Source organism: Leptopilina heterotoma, unplaced genomic scaffold, assembly GCF_015476425.1.
Source record: "Leptopilina heterotoma isolate Lh14 unplaced genomic scaffold, ASM1547642v1 Lhet_73, whole genome shotgun sequence".
NCBI classification, from domain to species: Eukaryota; Metazoa; Arthropoda; class Insecta; order Hymenoptera; family Figitidae; genus Leptopilina; species Leptopilina heterotoma.
The window spans coordinates 1,403,948-1,423,672 of record NW_025111169.1 but is presented as its reverse complement, the minus strand read 5'-3'; the positions used below and the strand labels follow the sequence as shown (position 1 = coordinate 1,423,672).

The window sequence follows — 19,725 nt, the reverse complement described above, 5'->3', positions numbered from 1 at the left end:
AATTCAGAGTTCTGAGAGTTTTGTAAAGAGTTCTGGCATCGTCATAAAGAGTTGTATAAGAATTTCTTGTGACATTTTGTTTTAAATCCAAAATCAAAAAAGTTACAGGACTTTGAAGATTTCAAGAAATTAAAAAAATTAAAAATTCAGAATTCTGAGGATTTAATGTTTAATAATTTTGGGACAATCATGTTGCACTTTCCTCAAACAGTTAAGTCCTGTAACTTTTTTGATTTTGGATTTAAAACAAAATGTCACTAGAAATACTTATACAACTCTTTATGACGATGCCAGAACTCTTTACAAAACTCTCAGAACTCTGAATTTTAAATTTTGAAAATTTTAAAAAACTTCATAGTCCCGTAACTTTTTTGATTTTGGATTTAGAACAAAATGTCATTAGACATACTTATAGAACTCTTCGCAACGATGCCAGAACTCTATTCAGAACTTGCAAAATATTATTTTCATATGTTTTTTTAATTTGTTAATAACTTTTGAAATTTTGCAGAACTCTTGTTTTTTTAGTAAAGAACTCTAGAACTCTTTATTCTCTTTCAGAATATTAGGTCAGAACTCTTTTTTGCAAAAATCATAGTGCTATGCAAAGTTAGAACTATGATTTTTCATTGTCGCTTTTTTTATTGTTAATCATCAGAACTATTTAAATAATCGTTAGAGAACTCTAGAACTATTACCAAAGTGCCTAGAACTCTTGTAAAATTTTTGATTTTTCAAAAAAGTAGTGCCAACTTTACATGACTGAATAGTTCTGATAATCCGAAGTCATAAACAAATAATTGAAAACACGAGAATTTTTCAAAAAATCTAAAATGTTACGTTACAAGAGTTCTAATTAGAGTTCCGTTAGCCCCCCATCTAGATCAATAAAAAACTCTTATAACAATTTTTTCAAAACCTAAAAACTACAAAACTACAAGACTTTTATGTTTTAAAAGAAATTTTTTTTTTTTCAATTGAAAGTTCTATGAGTTCTAATCAGATTTCTGTGAGCCCCCAATACTGTTCGATAAAATAACTATAATAGGTAACAATTTTCTTAAGACCCAAAAACTACTGAATTACAAGACTTTAAAGTTTCAAAAAAATTCATTTTTTTGTTAAATTTAGAGTTCTAAGAGTTCTGATGAGAGTTCTGCGAGCCCCCAATAGTGTTCGATAAAAAACCCTGAAACCAATTTTTTCAAAACCTAAAAACTATTAAACTACAAGACTTTTATGTTTCAAAAGAAATTTGGTTTTTTTAAATTGAAAGTTCTATGAGTTCTAATCAGAGTTTTGTGAACCCCAAATCTTCAGACAACTACCAATTGCTTGGTCAATAAGCTTTGTTTTACATATATAATTACGCACCATTATGTATATCAACCTAAAAAGAACAATTAAACACTTTTTTAAAATTTGCAATGGCATTAACAGGATTTTACCGTGCCGTATTATCTCTATAACTATCCTTGCCCCTTGAGCGCATATTTCAGTTTTTTTTAAATTTTAAGGAACGACGTGAATTAATTTGAAAATAAATACAATATTCGTGTTCAGCAGGAAATTCCACTCCGAAAAACACTTACGTAAATAAATATTCTGAAACTCTAATATAGAAAACAATATGATAAACATAACGTTGACATTTTAGCAAAATAGACTATTTTCAAAAATAAACTCCTAACTTCGCAAATGTTGACAGATTGACTTCCAATTTTTACTATCATCTTTTGGTGTTAAAATGCGAATATACCATGAATTACTCGATTTTTGAGCATAAGCAAAAACTTACTATCCTTGCCCCATCCTCCCCTGTATAAAAAAATAAAAGTAAAAAAATATATAAAAATTTTAATAAACTATAAAAATTAAATTCATCAGCTAATGTCAGGGTATTTATTGACATTTGATTTTACCAAAAATTATCATACTGATGTCAGATTAACCCTTTAAGTTGTAGTTAAATAAAAGTCAAATTACACATAGATTATGACGTAACTAAATGAGAGAGTAAAAAATGAAACGTCAAAATTTGTTCAAAATGATAGGTGTAAGAGCAAACACAATTATAAAATTACCTTACATTGTTAGGTCAGATGGCAAACTTCACCTCATCATTAAGTCTGCGCGCGGAAATTGTTTGACAAATTTTGACGTCTAGGTCAAAACTGCCCTCAAACTTGACCTAAATTTTTAGGGTAGCGGGAATTCTTTGTCAAATTTTGATGCGTAGGTCAAAACTGCCCTCAAAATTGACCTACATTTTGAGGGTAGCGAAAATTGTTTGTCAAATGTTGACGTCTAGGTCAAAACAGTCCTCAAAATTGACCTAAATTTTTAGGGGAAAACTACAGGTCAACTCTCGACCTGTAGGTCAAAAAATCTTGAAACAGCGGCGGCGATATCTTTTTGTAATATAGAGAGATAATATTATATAATATATTATTATATATTATAATCAGCGACCCTAGAAACCTTAAGGTACCAAGTTTCATAAAAATCCATTAAAAATTTTTTCAACAAACTTTTGGCCCGAACAGTGGAAATCTCGTTGATAGCCAAGGGGTTAATTTGTTAATAACTTTCGAAATTTTGCAGAACTCTTGTTCTTTTGGTAGAGAACTGTAGAACTCTTTATTCTCTTTCAGAATATGAGAACAAAACTCTTTTTTGCATAAATAATAGTTCTATGCAAAGTTAACACCAAGTTTTTTCATTGTCGCTTTTTTTGTCAATCATCAGAACTATTTAAATAATAATCGTTATAGAACTCGAGAACTATTGCTAAAGTGCCCAGAACTCTTGTTAAAATTTTAATTTTTTTAAAAAGTAGTGCCAACTTTACATGACTAAGTGTTTGAACTTATTCAATTATTCAAAAACAAATTAATTTCAAACCTTAAAGTCTTGTAATTCAGTAGTTTTTGGGTTTTGAGAAAATTGTTATTAGGGTTTTTTCTCGAACTCCATGGGTGGCTCACAGAACTCTGATCAGAACTACAAGAACTCTTAATTTAAAAAAAAAAAATTTTTTTGAATCTTCAATGTCTTGTAGTTCAGTAGTTTTTAGGTTTTGAAAAAATTCTTATTAGGGTTTTTTATCAAACACTATTGGGGGTTCACAAAACTCTGATTAGAACTCATAGAACTTTCAATTTAAAAAAACCAAATTTCTTTTGAAACATAAAAGTCTTGTAGTTTAATAGTTTTTAGGTTTTGAAAAAATTGGTTTCAGGGTTTTTTATCGAACACTATTGGGGGCTCGCAGAACTCTCATCAGAACTCTTAGAACTCTAAATTTAACAAAAAAATGAATTTTTTTGAAACTTTAAAGTATTGTAATTCAGTAGTTTTTGGGTCTTAAGAAAATTGTTACCTATTATAGTTATTTTATCGAACAGTATTGGGGGCTCACAGAAATCTGATTAGAACTCTTGTAACGTAACATTTTAGATTTTTTGAAAAGGAAGGGAACTCTAGAACTCTATTAGAACAACTCAAAACTCTAATTATAAATCCACTTTTTCAATAGTGAGGGACTGCGTGAAGTTGGCCCCCTATTATGAAAAAACTTATTTTTTACTATTTAATTGCCGGAACTATTTCTAAAAACTATCAGGAACTCTAGAACTATTGAAGAAATGTTTTTTATAAATAAATAATTAATAAACAAATTTTGAATTGTGTTAATCTTTGAGCACTAATTGAGCACTAAATAATAGGCTAATTGTAAATATTCTGTTGGCGTTTTTAACGTGTTTTTCGTTATGGTCCGGCCAGCGGATCGCTGAGTTAGTAATAAGCTAATAAGTTAGTTTTTTAAATAAATAATTAATAAACAAATTTTGAATTGTGTTAATCTTTCAGCACTAATTGAGCACTAAATAATATGCTATTGATAACTATTTTGTTGGCGTTTTTAATGTGTTTTTCGTAATGGTGCGGATAGCGGTTCGCTCACTCATTTGAATAAGTTTTTCTTTTAAATAAATAATTAATAAAAAAAATTTTTTATTTTCTTAATCTGCGAACACTATTTGAGCACTAAATTATAGGCTAAGAAAACGAATTATAAAACGAATTTAAAACATTTTTAACGTGTTCACTCTTTCGAAGAAATGTTTTTTATAAATAAATAATTAATAAACAATTTTTTATTGTGTTAATATTTAAGCACTAATTGAGCACTAAATTTTAGGGTATTGATAAATATTTTGTTGTGATTTTTGACGTGTCTGTCGTAATGGTGCGGTTGGCGGATTAGTCACTCAATCGAAAAAAAATTTTTTTTAAATAAATAATTAATTAAAAAATTTTTTATTTTGTTAATCTTTGAGCACTAATTGAGCACTAAATAATAGGCTATCGATAAATATTTTGTTGGTGTTTTTATTGCGTTTTTCGTTATGGTCTGGCTAACGGATTACTCACTCATTCAAAAAATTTTTTTTTTTTAAATAAATAATTAATAAAAAAATTTTTTATTTTGTTAATCTTTGAGCACTAATTGAGCACTAAATAATAGGCTATTTATAAATATTCTGTTGGCGTTTTTAAAGCGTTTTTCGTTATGGTCCGGCCAGCGGAACGTTCACTCAGCAGAACCATTGTTTTTTTTAAATAAACATTGAGCACTAAATTCGGCAATATGGTACAAAAATAGCACTAATTGAGCACTAATTAATGGTATAATTTAAATTCATTTTTATAAAAGTGGTTCGGCCAGCTTCACAGACCTCTTTTTCCCTTGCAGTTTCAGAAAGTATGGACGTGGACGTGATTGGTCTCGCTCGAGGCGGAACGAGGTACAGCAGTACTAGTAGTTTGAGTAGTGCAGCAACTGCCAGCTCACCCCAAACACTTCAAACGACGAGCTCAACTTCCAACATTCATAATCAAGTAGCCACCGCTGCGGTCGTCTGTCAGACACAAGGTTTGAACCTTGCTCAAGGTTCCAGAGAAAGTCCACCAGCCAGCTCTAGCCCTGGAGCATCCATGCCTAATATTTCTACCTCGATTCAGGTACCCTCAAAATTTATTTCCCCATCACGTGTCTCACACTTTTTTTTACTTAAAAAAAGATCAATTTTCATTTTTTTTTTTTTGAACGCTTTTTAATGTAATTCCCACAATTACAGTCGACTGAATTGTCGTTTCTTGTCGATAGCGATCAGGGTAAAAAAAAGATCATGTTTCGCACTGTTTTTGTTTTTAATTTCAAAAAAAGATCATTCCAAAGAGATCAAATTCGAATTGTATTTTTTTTGCACTCACATTGTTAAAAATTGAATTCCAACTTTACACCAAAAAGAATTGTTGTTTCGAACTCGCAAAGTGTGAATGCTCGTATTTCATTGAAATAAGAGGAAGATTCACCGATATTTTTAACATTAACAAGAAAATAATTTAAATATTTTGAATTTTTATTTTTTCTAAAAAATTGGTAAATTTTGAAATCCATGCGTAATTTTGCAGAAAATTATACTATTTCTGAGGTGTTTTTTTTTTAAATTTTGTTCTTAGACTGAAAATTGAAAAAAAAAATTCTAATAGTATTCAACTTGCGAATTTTCCATTTACTATTTTGCAAATTAGAAAATTTGACGTTTTCAAATAAAAACATAAATTTTTGAATAATTTCAGATTTAAAATTTTAAAAATTCATCTTTGAAATAATTTAATTGTTAAATAGTAAAACTTTTCGCTAGGATTCAATTATTTAAAAAAAAATTTTTAATAACATGTTTCGAAAGAATTCAATTATTTCCTAAATTTTTAATAAAATTCTTCAAAACAATCAATTATTTTCAATAAAATTTCTCGAACGACTTAAATTATTTTTAAAAAATGATAATAAATTGTTTCTAAAAAATTAAATTATTCTCAAAAGTTTTGATAAAATTTTTTGTAAATTTTTGATTATTTTCAAAAATTTCAATTAAAATCATTTTTAAAAACTATATTATTTTCGAGAAATTTAAAGAATTTCTTCAGAAAAATTTAATTATTTACAACTCTAATAAAATTGTTAAAAAGTATATTTAATTTTCTATAAATAATTTTAACAAAATTTATCAATAATATTATTAATTACAATTATTTATAAACGCGACTATTTTAAAAACATAAAAAGATTCTTCATAAAATTCAATTACTTTCAAAATTTTCAATAAATATTATGTAAAAATCCCATTATTTTAAAAAAATAGCACAAATTTTCTAGATACTTATTTTTTATTTTTTACATTAAAAAATTATGATCTAAAATTAGTTAGGAAAATAAACAAATGAATTTTCAAATAAAAAAATTCAACAACAGTGGTAGTTTTTAACATTTTCAATCTAAAAACAATGTTTTGTTCTAAAAAAAAAGATGATTTAAAACTATTAAAAAACAATTTTTTGTTCGTCAATTTTTCTTCTTTGATAAGAAAAAACACGTTTTTTTTTTAAATTACGCATAGATTTCAAAATCTATGGATTTTTTTTAGAAAAATTAAAATTCAAAAATTGTCAAAATATTTTCTCGCCGTTTTTATTTTACACGGGAAGAAAATGAATATTGAGTTTTATAAAAGTATTTTACAATTTGGGGAGAAAATGCGAGAAACTGAAATTTTTATACAAAAAATACTAAACAGTGCACTCTAATTATTTCACTGTGAAATAAATTTTTCTCTCCAAAATTGCTTTATTACGGAATTAAAGAATATATATTTGGTGATTAAAGTTCCAAAGGATTTTTCAAAGTTAGTTCGAATTTTATTTTAATGAGCTTTTAAAGTTATTCTCTGTTTTGCGCCATTTTAGCAGAATTTTCAACGCGTTGAGTAGTTAAATATGTTGAGCGTTGAGTAATTAAAAATATGAACCCAGTCATAAATAAAAATTAGCATTAAAAATTATGTGGTTGAGAGGAGGTAAACATTAATATTTGCTTTACGGTTATCAAAAAAGACCTATTAACGAACTTTTCTGCACTTTTTAAGTTTATTGGTTTTCAAGTAAATTTCGCTAATATTTCTTTTATTTTTTATTTATAATAAATAAAAGAAGAGTGGAGTTAAATAAGGTTTCTAAAGTTCTACAAGTTCAAATGAACGAAATTTATTTATTTCTTCGAATTAAAATTTTATTACGCAATAATTTTGAAAGTCGCGGTGAAGTTTACATGGATTGAAAACTAAAAGTAATTTCCACTTTGAAAATATTCTTTTTCCTACTTTTTATTTTAAAAACATTCTTGATTATGAAACGTTTTTTCACGTATAAAATAAAATCGAGTTAACTGTGCTAAATCTTTTTGGGGGTTTAATTACCAATTTAGTCTCAAGCAAGGAAAAAAATGACAACCTGAAAATTATTCCACAGTATAATTTATTAATAACAAAATCGAAATAGTTTCAAGTTTTAACTTTCAAAATCCAAAAATTATTTAAATTAAATTAAAATTAATAATAATAAATTAGACTACTGAGTCGATAGAACTATGAGAATTTGTTGGACGTGGACCTCTGTAGCTCAGTGGAGGAGCAATCAACCGGGAGTTGATAGTTGGTCCTGGGTTTCGATCCCCAGCAGAGGTAGTTCCTCCACTTTTTCATAGTTTTAATTTAATTAATTTTTCAATAATAAATTAATTATTAAAATTATTAAAAGAAAACGCATCATATACCAAAGTCATGATTCGCGCATATTTGCGATTGTGAAACAAATTGGTGCCAGAGAAAAAGAACATATGCAGAGCAGTTCACACAGGTAAAATCTGGGAATCGCTTTGAATATGTCCAACAGTCTGCCTAAAAATATTTTTTTAAATTATCTTTTCTGTCTTATTGATTTTTAATCATGAAACTAAAGTTAACAAAATTTATGTAGTTTTACTCTTTTAAGTAAATTTTTTATTCTTATTCTTATTATTTTTTTCAGGGAAATTTTATAAAATTTCAACTTTCAATGAATTTAATTAGAAATTTTAAAGAACTTAGATTTTTGGAAAAATTTAATAATTCAAATTCTGCTGAAATTACTTAATTTTTTAAATATATATTAAATTAATTATTAAAAATAATGGATTTATGGGAGAATGTTAGTTAAAAACACTAAAAAAATATTGAATTTTGGAGAAGTTGCAAATTATTTCAAAAATTCAATTATATATTCAAAAATAATAAAATTTTTCTGAAAAATTCAATTATGTACGAAAATTTTTAAAAAATTCTAGTCAAAATTTCAATTATCTTGAAAAATAATAAAAATTCTTCTCTGAAATTCAATTATTTTCAAAAATTTTAATAAGATTCTTGGCAAAATTTTAATTATTTTCAAAAAAATTCCTCAATTCACTGATTTTTAATATCTAGTATTTTAATAAAATTTTTCAAAAGAATTAAATTATTTAAATCTTAATAAAATTCAACAGGTATTCAATTATTCAAAAATTTGTTGATAGAATTCTTTATGAAAATTAAATTTTAAAAAGAATTCAATTATTAAATAAATTATTTATTCTTATATTTAAAAAATTCATTTAAAAATAAATTTTAGTTAAAATTTTAGATAATAATAATTGAATATTAAAACCATTATAGCGTGAATTTTTATAAATAGTTGAATTTTAAAAAGGTTTGAAATTAAAATTAAATAGTTAATAATAATAAAATAATCTAATTTTGAAATTGTTTCAAAATTCAATTATTTCTAAAATTAATTAATTTTTAAATGGATTTTTTGTAGAAAATTCGGCGATAATTCAATTATTTAAATACAAAAGTAAATAATTTATTGTATAATTGAATGTTTCTGAAAAAGAATTTTATGAATAAATTTTTATATAATTGAATTTTTTTGACGAATTTAATAAAATTAATATCAATAGTTACATTTTTCAAGCAATTTCATTAAGATTGTAATAAAAATAATTGAAATTCTGCCATGAGTTTTATTATTTATGAAAATAATTGAATCAATTTTTATTAGAAAATTTTACAAGAATTCAATTATGTAAATATAAAAATAAATAATTGAATATTTCTTAAAATTGAATTACCATAAAGAATTTTATCAACAAATTTTTATATAATAGAATTCTTACGACGATTTTTAATAAAATTTTTAAGAATATGTAATTACATTTTTCGAAGAATTTCATTAAATTATTTTAACTGAAATTCATTTTTAAATCAATTTCAAAAGAAAATTTTTACGAGAATTCAATTATTTAAATACAAAAATAAATAATTTGTTGAATAATTAAATGTTTCTGAAAATTCAATTCTCATAAAAAATTTTGTAAATAAATTTTTAAATAATTAAATTTTTTTTGACAAATTTTAATAAAATTTTTAAGAATTTTTGATTTCAAGGAATTGGATTAAAATTGTATTAAAAATAATTAAATTAAAGGTGGTGAATTTAACAATTTATTATTATTATTATTATTATTATTATTATTATTATTATTATTATTATTATTATTATTATTTGTATTAAAAATAATTGAATTTTTATAATTTATGAAACTAATTAAATGTTTGACTAGAATTTTGTTATATAAATTTTTTATAAATTTAATACTTATTTGGAAAATATCAATTATTCAATAAATTGTTCATTTTTGTATTTAAATAATTGAATTCTCGTAGAATGGTCTAATAATAATTAATTTAAAAATGAATTTTAGTTAAAATTTTAGATAATAATTGAATTTTAAAAAGGTTTAAAATTAAAATCTTTGAAAATTTGAATTTTTCATACTTTTTTTTTACTTTCAAAATTTTTAATAAAATCCTTCGCACGAATTCAATTATTTAAAAAATTTTAATATAATTCTTCTCAAGATTTCAATTATTTAATAAATAATAAAATTCTTTTTAGAAATTCAATTATTTTTAATACAATTTTAAATAAATTCTTTGAAAAATACGATTTCTCTTAAAAGTTTCATTAAAATTCGTCGAAAGAATATTTAATTTTAAGAAACATTCAATAAATTATTTATTTTTGTATTTAAATAATTGAATTCTCGTAGAATTGTCTAATAAGAATTAATTTAAAACTGAATTTTAATTAAAATTTTAGTTAATAATTGAATTTTACAAAGGTTTCCAATTTTTAAAGATTTTAATCTTTGAAAATTGGAATTTTTCATACTTTTAACTAACAATTTTGTAGAATTAAATTCTGATACATTTAATTGAATCATTTCTAAATAATCCAAAATTTGGTAAAATTCCTAGGGAAAAATAATAATGATTAAATATTTATTTAAAAATGAAGTTATTGATGGTTTTGAATAATTTTACAATTTAAGAAATTCGCAAATAAATAATTTTTATTAATAAGAACATTTAATAAAAACATTTTTTTGAGTATCTAATAATTTTTAGAGTGAATCAGAATATTCTTTAGGATCAGGGAAAAACAAAATTAAATCTTTTTGTCAACCTAGTTCTTATTATTATTATTCTATTTATTATCTCTTATTTTTTTACAAAAATATATAATTTTAACAAACTTTATATTTTGTATTTCAGGAGAAACTGGCTACTTCACCGACAATAGTTCATCAACATACGTTTCAACAGCAATCACCACCTCAACATCAACATCAAGTACCACCACCTCAACAACAACAGCAGCAGCAGCAACAACAGCAACAACAACATCATCAACAACCCCAACAGTTGCATTTACCAATTAGTGCTCAAATGTTGAGTACCAGTCAGGGACTGGCAACAATTGTGCCCACATTGCAGCACCTAGGCTCAAATCTGAGAGTAATACCGGGCGACACAAGGCAACTCTTGGTCACCCACACCACAGGCAGTAATGATACACGGCCTCTTATTGCCGTCCAGTCGAACACTGGAAATGAGCCAAGGCCTATGGCTCTGGTCGTTCACTCGTCCACGGCAAACGACAACAGGGGCAATAACGAGTCGCGGCCGCTCATCGCCGTGCAGCAGTCCAACTCTGGAAGTGAGCCAAGACCCGTGGCTTTGGTCGTTCACTCGTCCACGGCAAACGACAACAGAGTGACGTTTGTGCATTCTAATTTGTCCAACAACGACAGGCCGTTGGCCCTCGCTGTTCAGTCATCGGCGAACGACGTGAGGCCCGTCACGTTCGTTCATTCGGGCAATGAGACTAGACCCCTGGTTCTTGCCACACATTCGCCAGCACTCAGCGCATCCAGTAAGATTTATTTCTATTCTCGCATTTCTCGCTCTAGAAGAAGGCTTCTGTCATTTTCTTTTGTTTATATTATTTATGTTCTGCAACTCACGAGACTGAATACTTTTGCTATTTTACGAAAATTTAGGTTCCTCAAGTTGACGTCGAGGCTTGGCTTCGAAAACTGTTTCTATTTTTGAGATTTCGAAATTTCTGCCGTGAAAAAATGAAATACCGAAACATTTCTTTTTGCTTTGGATAATGTTTCTTGTTTTACAAATATAAAGAAATCGAAGCTAGGAAAACTATTAAATTTAATTCAAATTATTCAAAAAAATTTCTTTCTCTAATTCCAGGCTTTGCACTCATCTACTAAAAACTATTTACTATTTTTTTTACGTTATACTATTTGAATACTTTTTTTTTAGATTTCAGCCACTAACAGCAACTATTTCTGTTTTTTTTAGAATTTCCACTACTTTAAATTCGCTAATACTAGAAATAAAAAAACTATTCTCAAAAACTATAATCAAATTCTTTAAAACGAGACACTTATTTTCAAAAAATATTCAAAATTCAATTATTTTCATAAAATTTTCCAAAAGAATTCAATTATTTAAAAAAAATTGATAAAATTCATCCAAAATTCAATTATTTTCATAAATAATAAAATTTCCACAGAAATTCAATTAATTTAGAATATCATTTTCGAAAAAATCAATTATTTAACAAAGTTTTATACAATTCATCACAATAATTCATTTACTTCCATTAATAATAACATTTATCATGGAAATTCAATTATTTAAAAAAATTCATGATAAAATTCTAAGCAAGAATTCAATTATTTTCATAAATAACAAAACTAATGGAAGAATTTTAATTATTTTTAATAGTATTTTAAATTAATTAATCGAAAAATTCAATTATTTAAAATATAATTTTCATAATATTTATAATATTTCGAATAATTTAATTATTTAGAACAATGTTTATAAAATTCTTATGAAGAATTCAATTATTTTCAAAAATAGCAAAATTTTACACTGAAATTCAATTTATTTCACACATTTTAATAAAATTTTTCGCAATAATTCAATAATCTTCATAAATAATAAAATTCTTCTCAGGAATTCAATTATCTTTGAAAATTTTAATAAAATTCTTAGCAACTATTCAATTATTTTCATTAATAATAAAATTCATCGCAGGATTTCAATTATTTTTCATACAGTTCTACAGAAATTGTTCAAGGAATGTAATTATTCTTAAAAATTTGATTTTAATTCGTCGAAAAAATCAATTATTTAAAAAAATGTTTCTTTAAAATTCTTAATTTTAAAAAATAATGTTTCAATTATTTTCAAAAATATTAGAATTTTTCATAGGAATTCAATTATTTTCAAATATTTCAATAAAATTGTTCGAAAGAAATCAATTATTTTAAATACAATTTTAATAAAATTTTTTTGAAATAATTTAATTATTCTTTGAGATTTTAATAAAATTCTTCCCAAGAATTCAATTATATTGATAAATAACAAAATTATTCCCGAAAATTCAATTATTTTGAGGCATTTTAAAAAAATTCTTTACAAAATTTAATTATTTTCATAAATAACAATATTCATCACAAGAATTCAATTATTTTTAAAAGTAATAAATTTTTTCTTTGATATTCAATTATTTTTAAAAATTATAATAAAATCGTTATTATTATTATTATTATTATTATTATTATTATTATTATTATTATTATTATTATTATTATTATTATTTTCATAAATAATAAATTGCGTTTTAGGAATTCAATTATTTTAAAAACTTTTCGCAATTCAATGATTTTCAATATCTACTATTTTCATAAAATTTCCAAACAGAATTCAATTATTTAAAAATTTTTTTGTAAAATTCTTCGTAAGAATTCAATTCTTTTCATGAATAATAAAAATTTCTCAGAAATTCAATTATTTAAATTAGAATTTGCATAAAATTAGTCGAAAGAAATCAATTATTTAAAAATTTTTATAAAATTCTTCTCAAGAATTAAATTATTTTTATAAATGTTTAAATTCTTTCATGAATAATAAAACTAGGAATTCGATTTATTATCAGGATAAGAAAGAAGTAAATATTTTTGATGAAAATTAAAAAAAAGTTAGGAATATAAAAATAATATAGAATGGAATTTTTGTCAGTTTTGTGAAGTGTCTAAAATGAGTTTTTTTGGTCATCAAGTTTAATTTTTCGATATCTACTTTTTTACTACTTTTTTTAGTTTGAAAGCTACTTTTTGCTACTTTTTTAAAATTAATTATCGAGTGCGAAGTCTGTATATTAAGAAAATAATTTAAATATTCCATAAAATTGGTTTTATAATAATTTCTTGAGAGGAATTCAATAGACAGAAAGTGTCTGTAACTGACCTTTACTACTAACACCGAAAATCCTTAAAACAATTGTCAAAACGATAAAAAATGGTAAAAATCGCCATTACCAATGAAGTATAAAATTTTCCTTTCCCCAAATAAATTTCTTCCTAATTAATATTTAGTTAATTAATTTTTCTATGATTGTTTCAGCTGCTCAGACAAGGTTAAGAACTGGCGACGCTCAAACGACACATAAAATGGTTGGTGGAGTGACACTCGTGGGTGGCAATGGATCAGAGCTAACTAGATTGCCTGGAGGAGCAGAACTGAATATTCTTCCAGCAAATGGTGTGTTCCGTTCCCTCAAGGCTCATCAACCCCTCGCTATACAAGGAGGTGACTAATATACGCTATTCGGCGTGTTCTAATTCACCGCCTTGCGTGTTAACAAAAATTTTGTTTTCCAAAAAAAAGAAATAATAATTATAGCAAACATTAAATTCTGCTTTATACAACAACAGAAAAAAAAAGAATTTGCAAGCATGAAGCAATTTTTCGTTTTTACCATTTTGAAGAACATTTCTTTTTTATTTTAAAAAGCAATATTCATATAGAATATATCTTACGACTCTCTTAACTCACATTTTATTTCCTCCTTTTTATCAAATATTTTTTACACCATTTTTACTATATTATTTTTTGTTTGCAAGTCTAATTTAACCACAAGGGGGTTGGTTTTGTTTCGATTTTTTTGGCACATTATACAATTGCCAATTTTTTTTTATACAAATGAAATTGATGCTAGAACTAAAAAATTCATATATACAAAGTGTTTATTGAAACAAATATCGCTTTGAATATGTGCGACCAATTTCATTCACTAGTTTTTTTTGTAATGAAAAATCAAATTCAGGGAATATTAATCATGTTTTTAAACACTAGTCCTCAAGTTTGTTTCGAGTCACTCGATAATAAAATGTGAGTGTTTTTTTTTGCTATTATTAATTATATACTTCAATAATGAATATAGAATTTGTTTTTTTCTACCTTGAGAACAAGTGTTTATGAATAAATTTTTATGGTAGTAAATTATTGAATAATAAATTCGATACTTAAAATCGGCGATTCTTTAAATTGTAACGAAGCTGATGTAAAACAAAGAAAAAAAAATTGTAAATAATAGTCCTGTAAGTACTCTTAACGAAAAGATGTATATTTAATATTTGCCGGGCTGTATCAATGCCTTGCATAATAAAATTATTTATTGACGAACAAGATATTATTTAGTTCTATCCACAAAATATTGGCTTTTAAAATAAGTTACAACTAACAAGCTGGAAAGCATTTTTCTGTTGACTTGATTTTAGTTGAATTTTTTTTATTATTTTTGTGTTTTTGAAAATTTTCAATCTTTTTAAAAGGGAAAATACTTGAAAATTCTCTTTTAAATGAAATTAGAAATTTGTTTAAATATTTTCTATTTTTGTATCAGATTTCTTGATCAATAAGTTAAAAAAAGAAAAATTTCCAAATGTAAAATATTGTTTTCGGAGTAAAAAACATTTTTAAGACAAACATTTTTAATACAGAATTTAAATTATCTTTTTACGGGGATAAAGTTGACATCGTTTAAATTTTCTCTCGATTTTCCTAGTTTTGTACATTGAAATAAACGAAATTTTTTTTACTTCTTTTAATTTTAATTTTTTTTATAAATAGAAAATTATTTACTATATTAAAAAATTTATTCTTGAGCAAATTTTTTAATTTTATTTATTTTTCTTACTTAATTTTGAAAATTATTTAAATAAATTTTCAACTGTTTTGCAAAATTGCTATTTAAAAAAGGAAAAATAATTAAAATTAAACCAAAATAGGAAAATCTGGATCATAAATAAAAAAAAAATAAGAAAGAGAATTTTTTATTATGAATTTCAAACTTGCCAGAGATATAATTTGCTCAATTTGATCGATTTTACTTTTTGACGAGATTGAAAATTTTCAGTGTCAAGTCAAAATATTTTGCATGCGTTTAAAGTGAATTTTAACACAGAAATTAAAGTTTGAAAAAACTAATTTTTATCGAAAGATCATTTCAAATATAATTGTCTGGATAAAAACCTTTTTTAAATTCTAATTTTAATTTACATTTCGAGATTTATTTTTCAGAAAATTATTTCGATTCAAGAAAATTTTCGACTAAAAGAATTGATAAATATAAAGGATTTTAAATTTTTGAAAGTTTAACTCAACGAAGTTTACTTATTTCTTCTTCAAATTAAATTTTTATTATCATAATTTTTGCGTCACTGTCAAAATTAATTTTCAAAGTTTCTAAATGTAGAATTTTAATTTTTCAATTTTTTTCTACTGCAATCAGTAAGTTTGGAAAATATTTTTTTATAAGAAATATTTCGTTCGTCTGAACGTAGGAAACTTGTGAAAAATCAAATTTATTGGATTCAAAGAAAATTTATAAATGGTCAAAATTTATTTATTTTCAAATTAAATTTTTATTACAAGAATTTCTTTCGTCAATGATATAAAATTTTTTCGGATTTAAAGAAGAAATTTCATGATTCTAAAGTTCTGAAAGTTCAAATGAACCAAATTTATTCATTTCTTCTTCAAATTAAATTTTTATAACAATAATTTTCCGTCAGTAGAGAAAAAAATTAATTTTCAGTTTCTACATGTAGAATTTTATTTTTTCAATTCTTTTACTGCAATCAGTTAATTTGGAAAATATTTTTTATAAGAAATATTTCGTCATCTTAACTTTCAAAACTTGTGAATTGTTCATTTCAACATTTAGAAACTTATGAAATCATAATAAATTTTTTTTTTTTTTTGACAGTGACAAAAGATTTTTTGTAATAAAAATTTAATTTAGAGAACGAAATTTATTTTTACTTCAAATTAAATTTTTAATACAATAATTTTGCGTCACTAGCAAAAAAAAATTAATTTTCAGTTTCTAAATGTAGAATTTAATTTTTTAATTTTTTTACGACAATTAGTAATTTATGAAAATATTTTGTTCATTTCAACATTTAGAAACTTATGAAATTATAATAATTTTTTTTTTTTTGACAGTGACAACAAATTTTTTGTAATAAAAATTTAATTTAGAGAACGAAATTTATTTTTTCTTCAAATTAAATTTTTAATAGAATAATTTTGCGTTACTAGCAAAAAAATTAATTTTCAGTTTCTAAATGTAGAATTTAAATTTCTTATATATTTTTTTAAATATAGAAATTTATTGATATTTATGAAAATATTTTTAATATGAAATATTTCATTCATTTCAACATTTAGAAACTTATGAATCAATTATTTTTTTTTGCCAATGGCAAAAAATTATTGTAATAAAAATTTAATTTGGAGAAGAAATAAATTTTGTTCTTTTTGAACGTTCAGACCTTTTGGGACATTTTAAATTATCGATTAAAAAAATATGTTTAAAATATTTAAAATATTTTTTGAATATAAATTTATAGAAACTTTAGTAGAAAAATATTTCTTTTCCAATTATTTGATTATAAACGTGAAATTTTCACCAAATTGTATTTTCTTCGGAGCAAAAATAATAATGGGGAAAAAATTATTTTTGTGCCTTCTATGCATTAAAGTGAAGATAAAATTAAATTCGAAGTTGTTAATTAAAGTAGAAATAAAATATTGATATTTAATATAATATTTAAACCATTTATAATAAAAAAGTCATCTTTTCTTTATAATATTTAATTAACTATTTATTTGACTAAATACTTTTTCCAATTTCGTCATTTTTGAGAAAATCGACCAAACTCCGGACAATAATAATTTGAAATGATCAAAAGAAAAAAATAAATTTGCAATACTCATTGAAATTCTGACGTTCCATAATAAAATTTGATCACAGGATTGGCCTTGAGCCACGCGGGAGTCTCGCTACAATCAGCCACGGGGAAAGGGAATTCAGCAGTGGTGCAAAACACTCCGTCCACAGAGGGAATTGCTCACATCGTTGGCCAGCATACACCACTATCGGGCCTGACGCCAATAGTCACGCCAATGGCCGTTGTTTCCCAGGGCAATCAAGTGACGGCTCACATTTTGGCGCCATCGAGTCTCGCTGGGAAAATGATAACAACGCCAATTCTCAAATCCGTGGGACCTCTTGTCAACGCTCAGTATCTAAACACCACGGCCCTCGTTAAACCCGTTGTAGTCGTAAGTTCACCGTCATCAAATTCATCGCCAACTTTGGCAACAACTTCCTGTACACAGACTTCCTCAACGTCCCACTCAAGCGTCTGACAAAATTTCCTCAATACAAGCCACGTTTGAAATAAGGCCAAATCGCATATTACAATTCTCAACATTGGATGCAAACGCGATTCTCATTTCTCTGTCTGCTGCAATTATTGTCATTATGATGATAATAATTATTCTCATTGTGACAAGAAACTAATCATCGGCAATGATTATTATTCAGCGTCTGGGTGCGGGTGTAGTAGTACGTTTTTCAAGAATTATCATCAATCTTTCAAAATAAAATGAAACTTGCTAAGAAGGCTCAAAATATTAAACGTAAATTCATAAAAAATACGTTTTTCAAAGAAAGTACAATGGATAAAGAGAAAAGTATTTAAATGATTTTTCATTCAATTTTCAGTTTCATTTTGATTCGATTAATCGCAGTTTTTTCGAATTTTGTAGAAAAAAAATAGCTGTAATCAAATTTTTGAAGATCACAACGTTCAAGAACAACCGATTCAAAAAAAAAAAAAATACTTATCCATTCAATTTTTTCTCTAAAAATTTCTTTACTAATATTTTTCAATATTTTAATTCAATATTTTGATCAAGAATCTGAAACTCGAACTGTTTAGTTTTAATTTTTTAGTTAATTAAAAATGAATTAAAATCTCGATTAAAATTAACTAAAAAAAATTGTTTTCTACATAAAAAATATTATTTTCTTTCTGTCGTTGTGAACTTAACTCACGTCAATGTTTACGAGATGAACGATTGAAGGAAAAATATTTTTCCAGCGGAAAAGAATAAAATTGATCTCTTTTAAATTATTTTGTAAAAAATGATAAGAAAGTTCTGAATGTTCAAATGAAGGATAATTTTTACCGAAGATGAAAATGTATTTTTAAAAATTACAAACTTATATGAAAAGCGACAAAAAAATTCAATTAAAAACATTATTATTAATAAAAATAATATTTACGAAAAAGGAATTAAATACGAAACTTTAAATTAGTATAATTTATTTATTATTATACTTTAAACTATTTTTTTAGTCGCAATATTATTGTAACAAAATTTGAGAAGAAATTAAATTTTCCTTCGTTTGAACTGTCGGAACTCTAGGTTTTTGATCGAAAATATGGAAAAAAATTTGTCAAAGAGAAACGAAAAGAGAAAAATTAAATTTTTCTCCTGAATCGTAGATTAGAAATGTCGCAAAATTTACTGAAAAAAAAATTTCCATTTTTGTCAGAAAAAGATTTTTACAACATTTCTTGATTAACAACTGAAAAAAGCAAAGTTTGGGAACAAATAATATTTTTTTCTAAATAAAAAGTAAATTTTCATTTATTCAAACGTTTAGAACTTTTGGGGATTTGAGCAAGAAAGAATAAAAAAATGTTGTTGAAGAAAAATTTTAAATTTTTCTTCAAAATTTGATTAGAAAAATAATTTTGTCTTCTAAATCACTGAGTATAAACTCGGTGAATTTTACAACTTTTATGATCAACGATTAAAAAATCTTTTTATTTTTCACGAGGAAAATAAACTTTTTTTGTTAAAAAATCTTTCTTTTTTAAATAATGCAGTAAAAAAAAAATTTGTAAAAATATTTTAATATATGAAAATTACAGAAATTTGTCTGGAAAAAAATATTTTCTTTTCGATCGTTAATTATAAGCGTTGTGAATTTCACCAAAATTGATTATAAAACGGTGCAAACTTCACTATAACGTAAAAAAATAATTTTGTTAAAGTTTACAATTTTTTAATCTTGTTCCTAAAATTTTGAACGTTAAAAAAACGACATTTTTTTCCATTTTCATTAAAAAGTACTTTTTTCATATTTACAAAATTGTCCCGAAAGTCTAGAACTTGCAAATTAACGATAATATTTTTTATTCCCTTTTTCAATTTTAATTTC

General features: G+C 24.5%; 1 protein-coding gene across 3 annotated transcripts in view; it reads left to right on the top strand.

Moving 5' to 3' along the window:
- The window catches only part of LOC122510653 (histone-lysine N-methyltransferase trithorax-like), a 109,219-nt gene extending 89,494 nt beyond the window's left edge, over positions 1–19,725 (top strand). Inside the window, exons 5-8 of one of the 3 annotated variants that reach the window (XM_043625430.1) lie at positions 4,760–5,028; positions 10,542–11,202; positions 13,764–13,901; positions 17,461–19,725. In XM_043625430.1, coding sequence (XP_043481365.1) covers positions 4,760–5,028; positions 10,542–11,202; positions 13,764–13,901; positions 17,461–17,858 — 1,466 coding nt within the window. In that variant the 3' untranslated portion in view covers positions 17,859–19,725. Of the gene's footprint in view, positions 1–4,759; positions 5,029–10,541; positions 11,203–13,763; positions 13,950–17,460 lie in introns of all 3 variants that reach the window. The other 2 variants (XM_043625429.1, XM_043625431.1) reach the window with 2 other exon arrangements.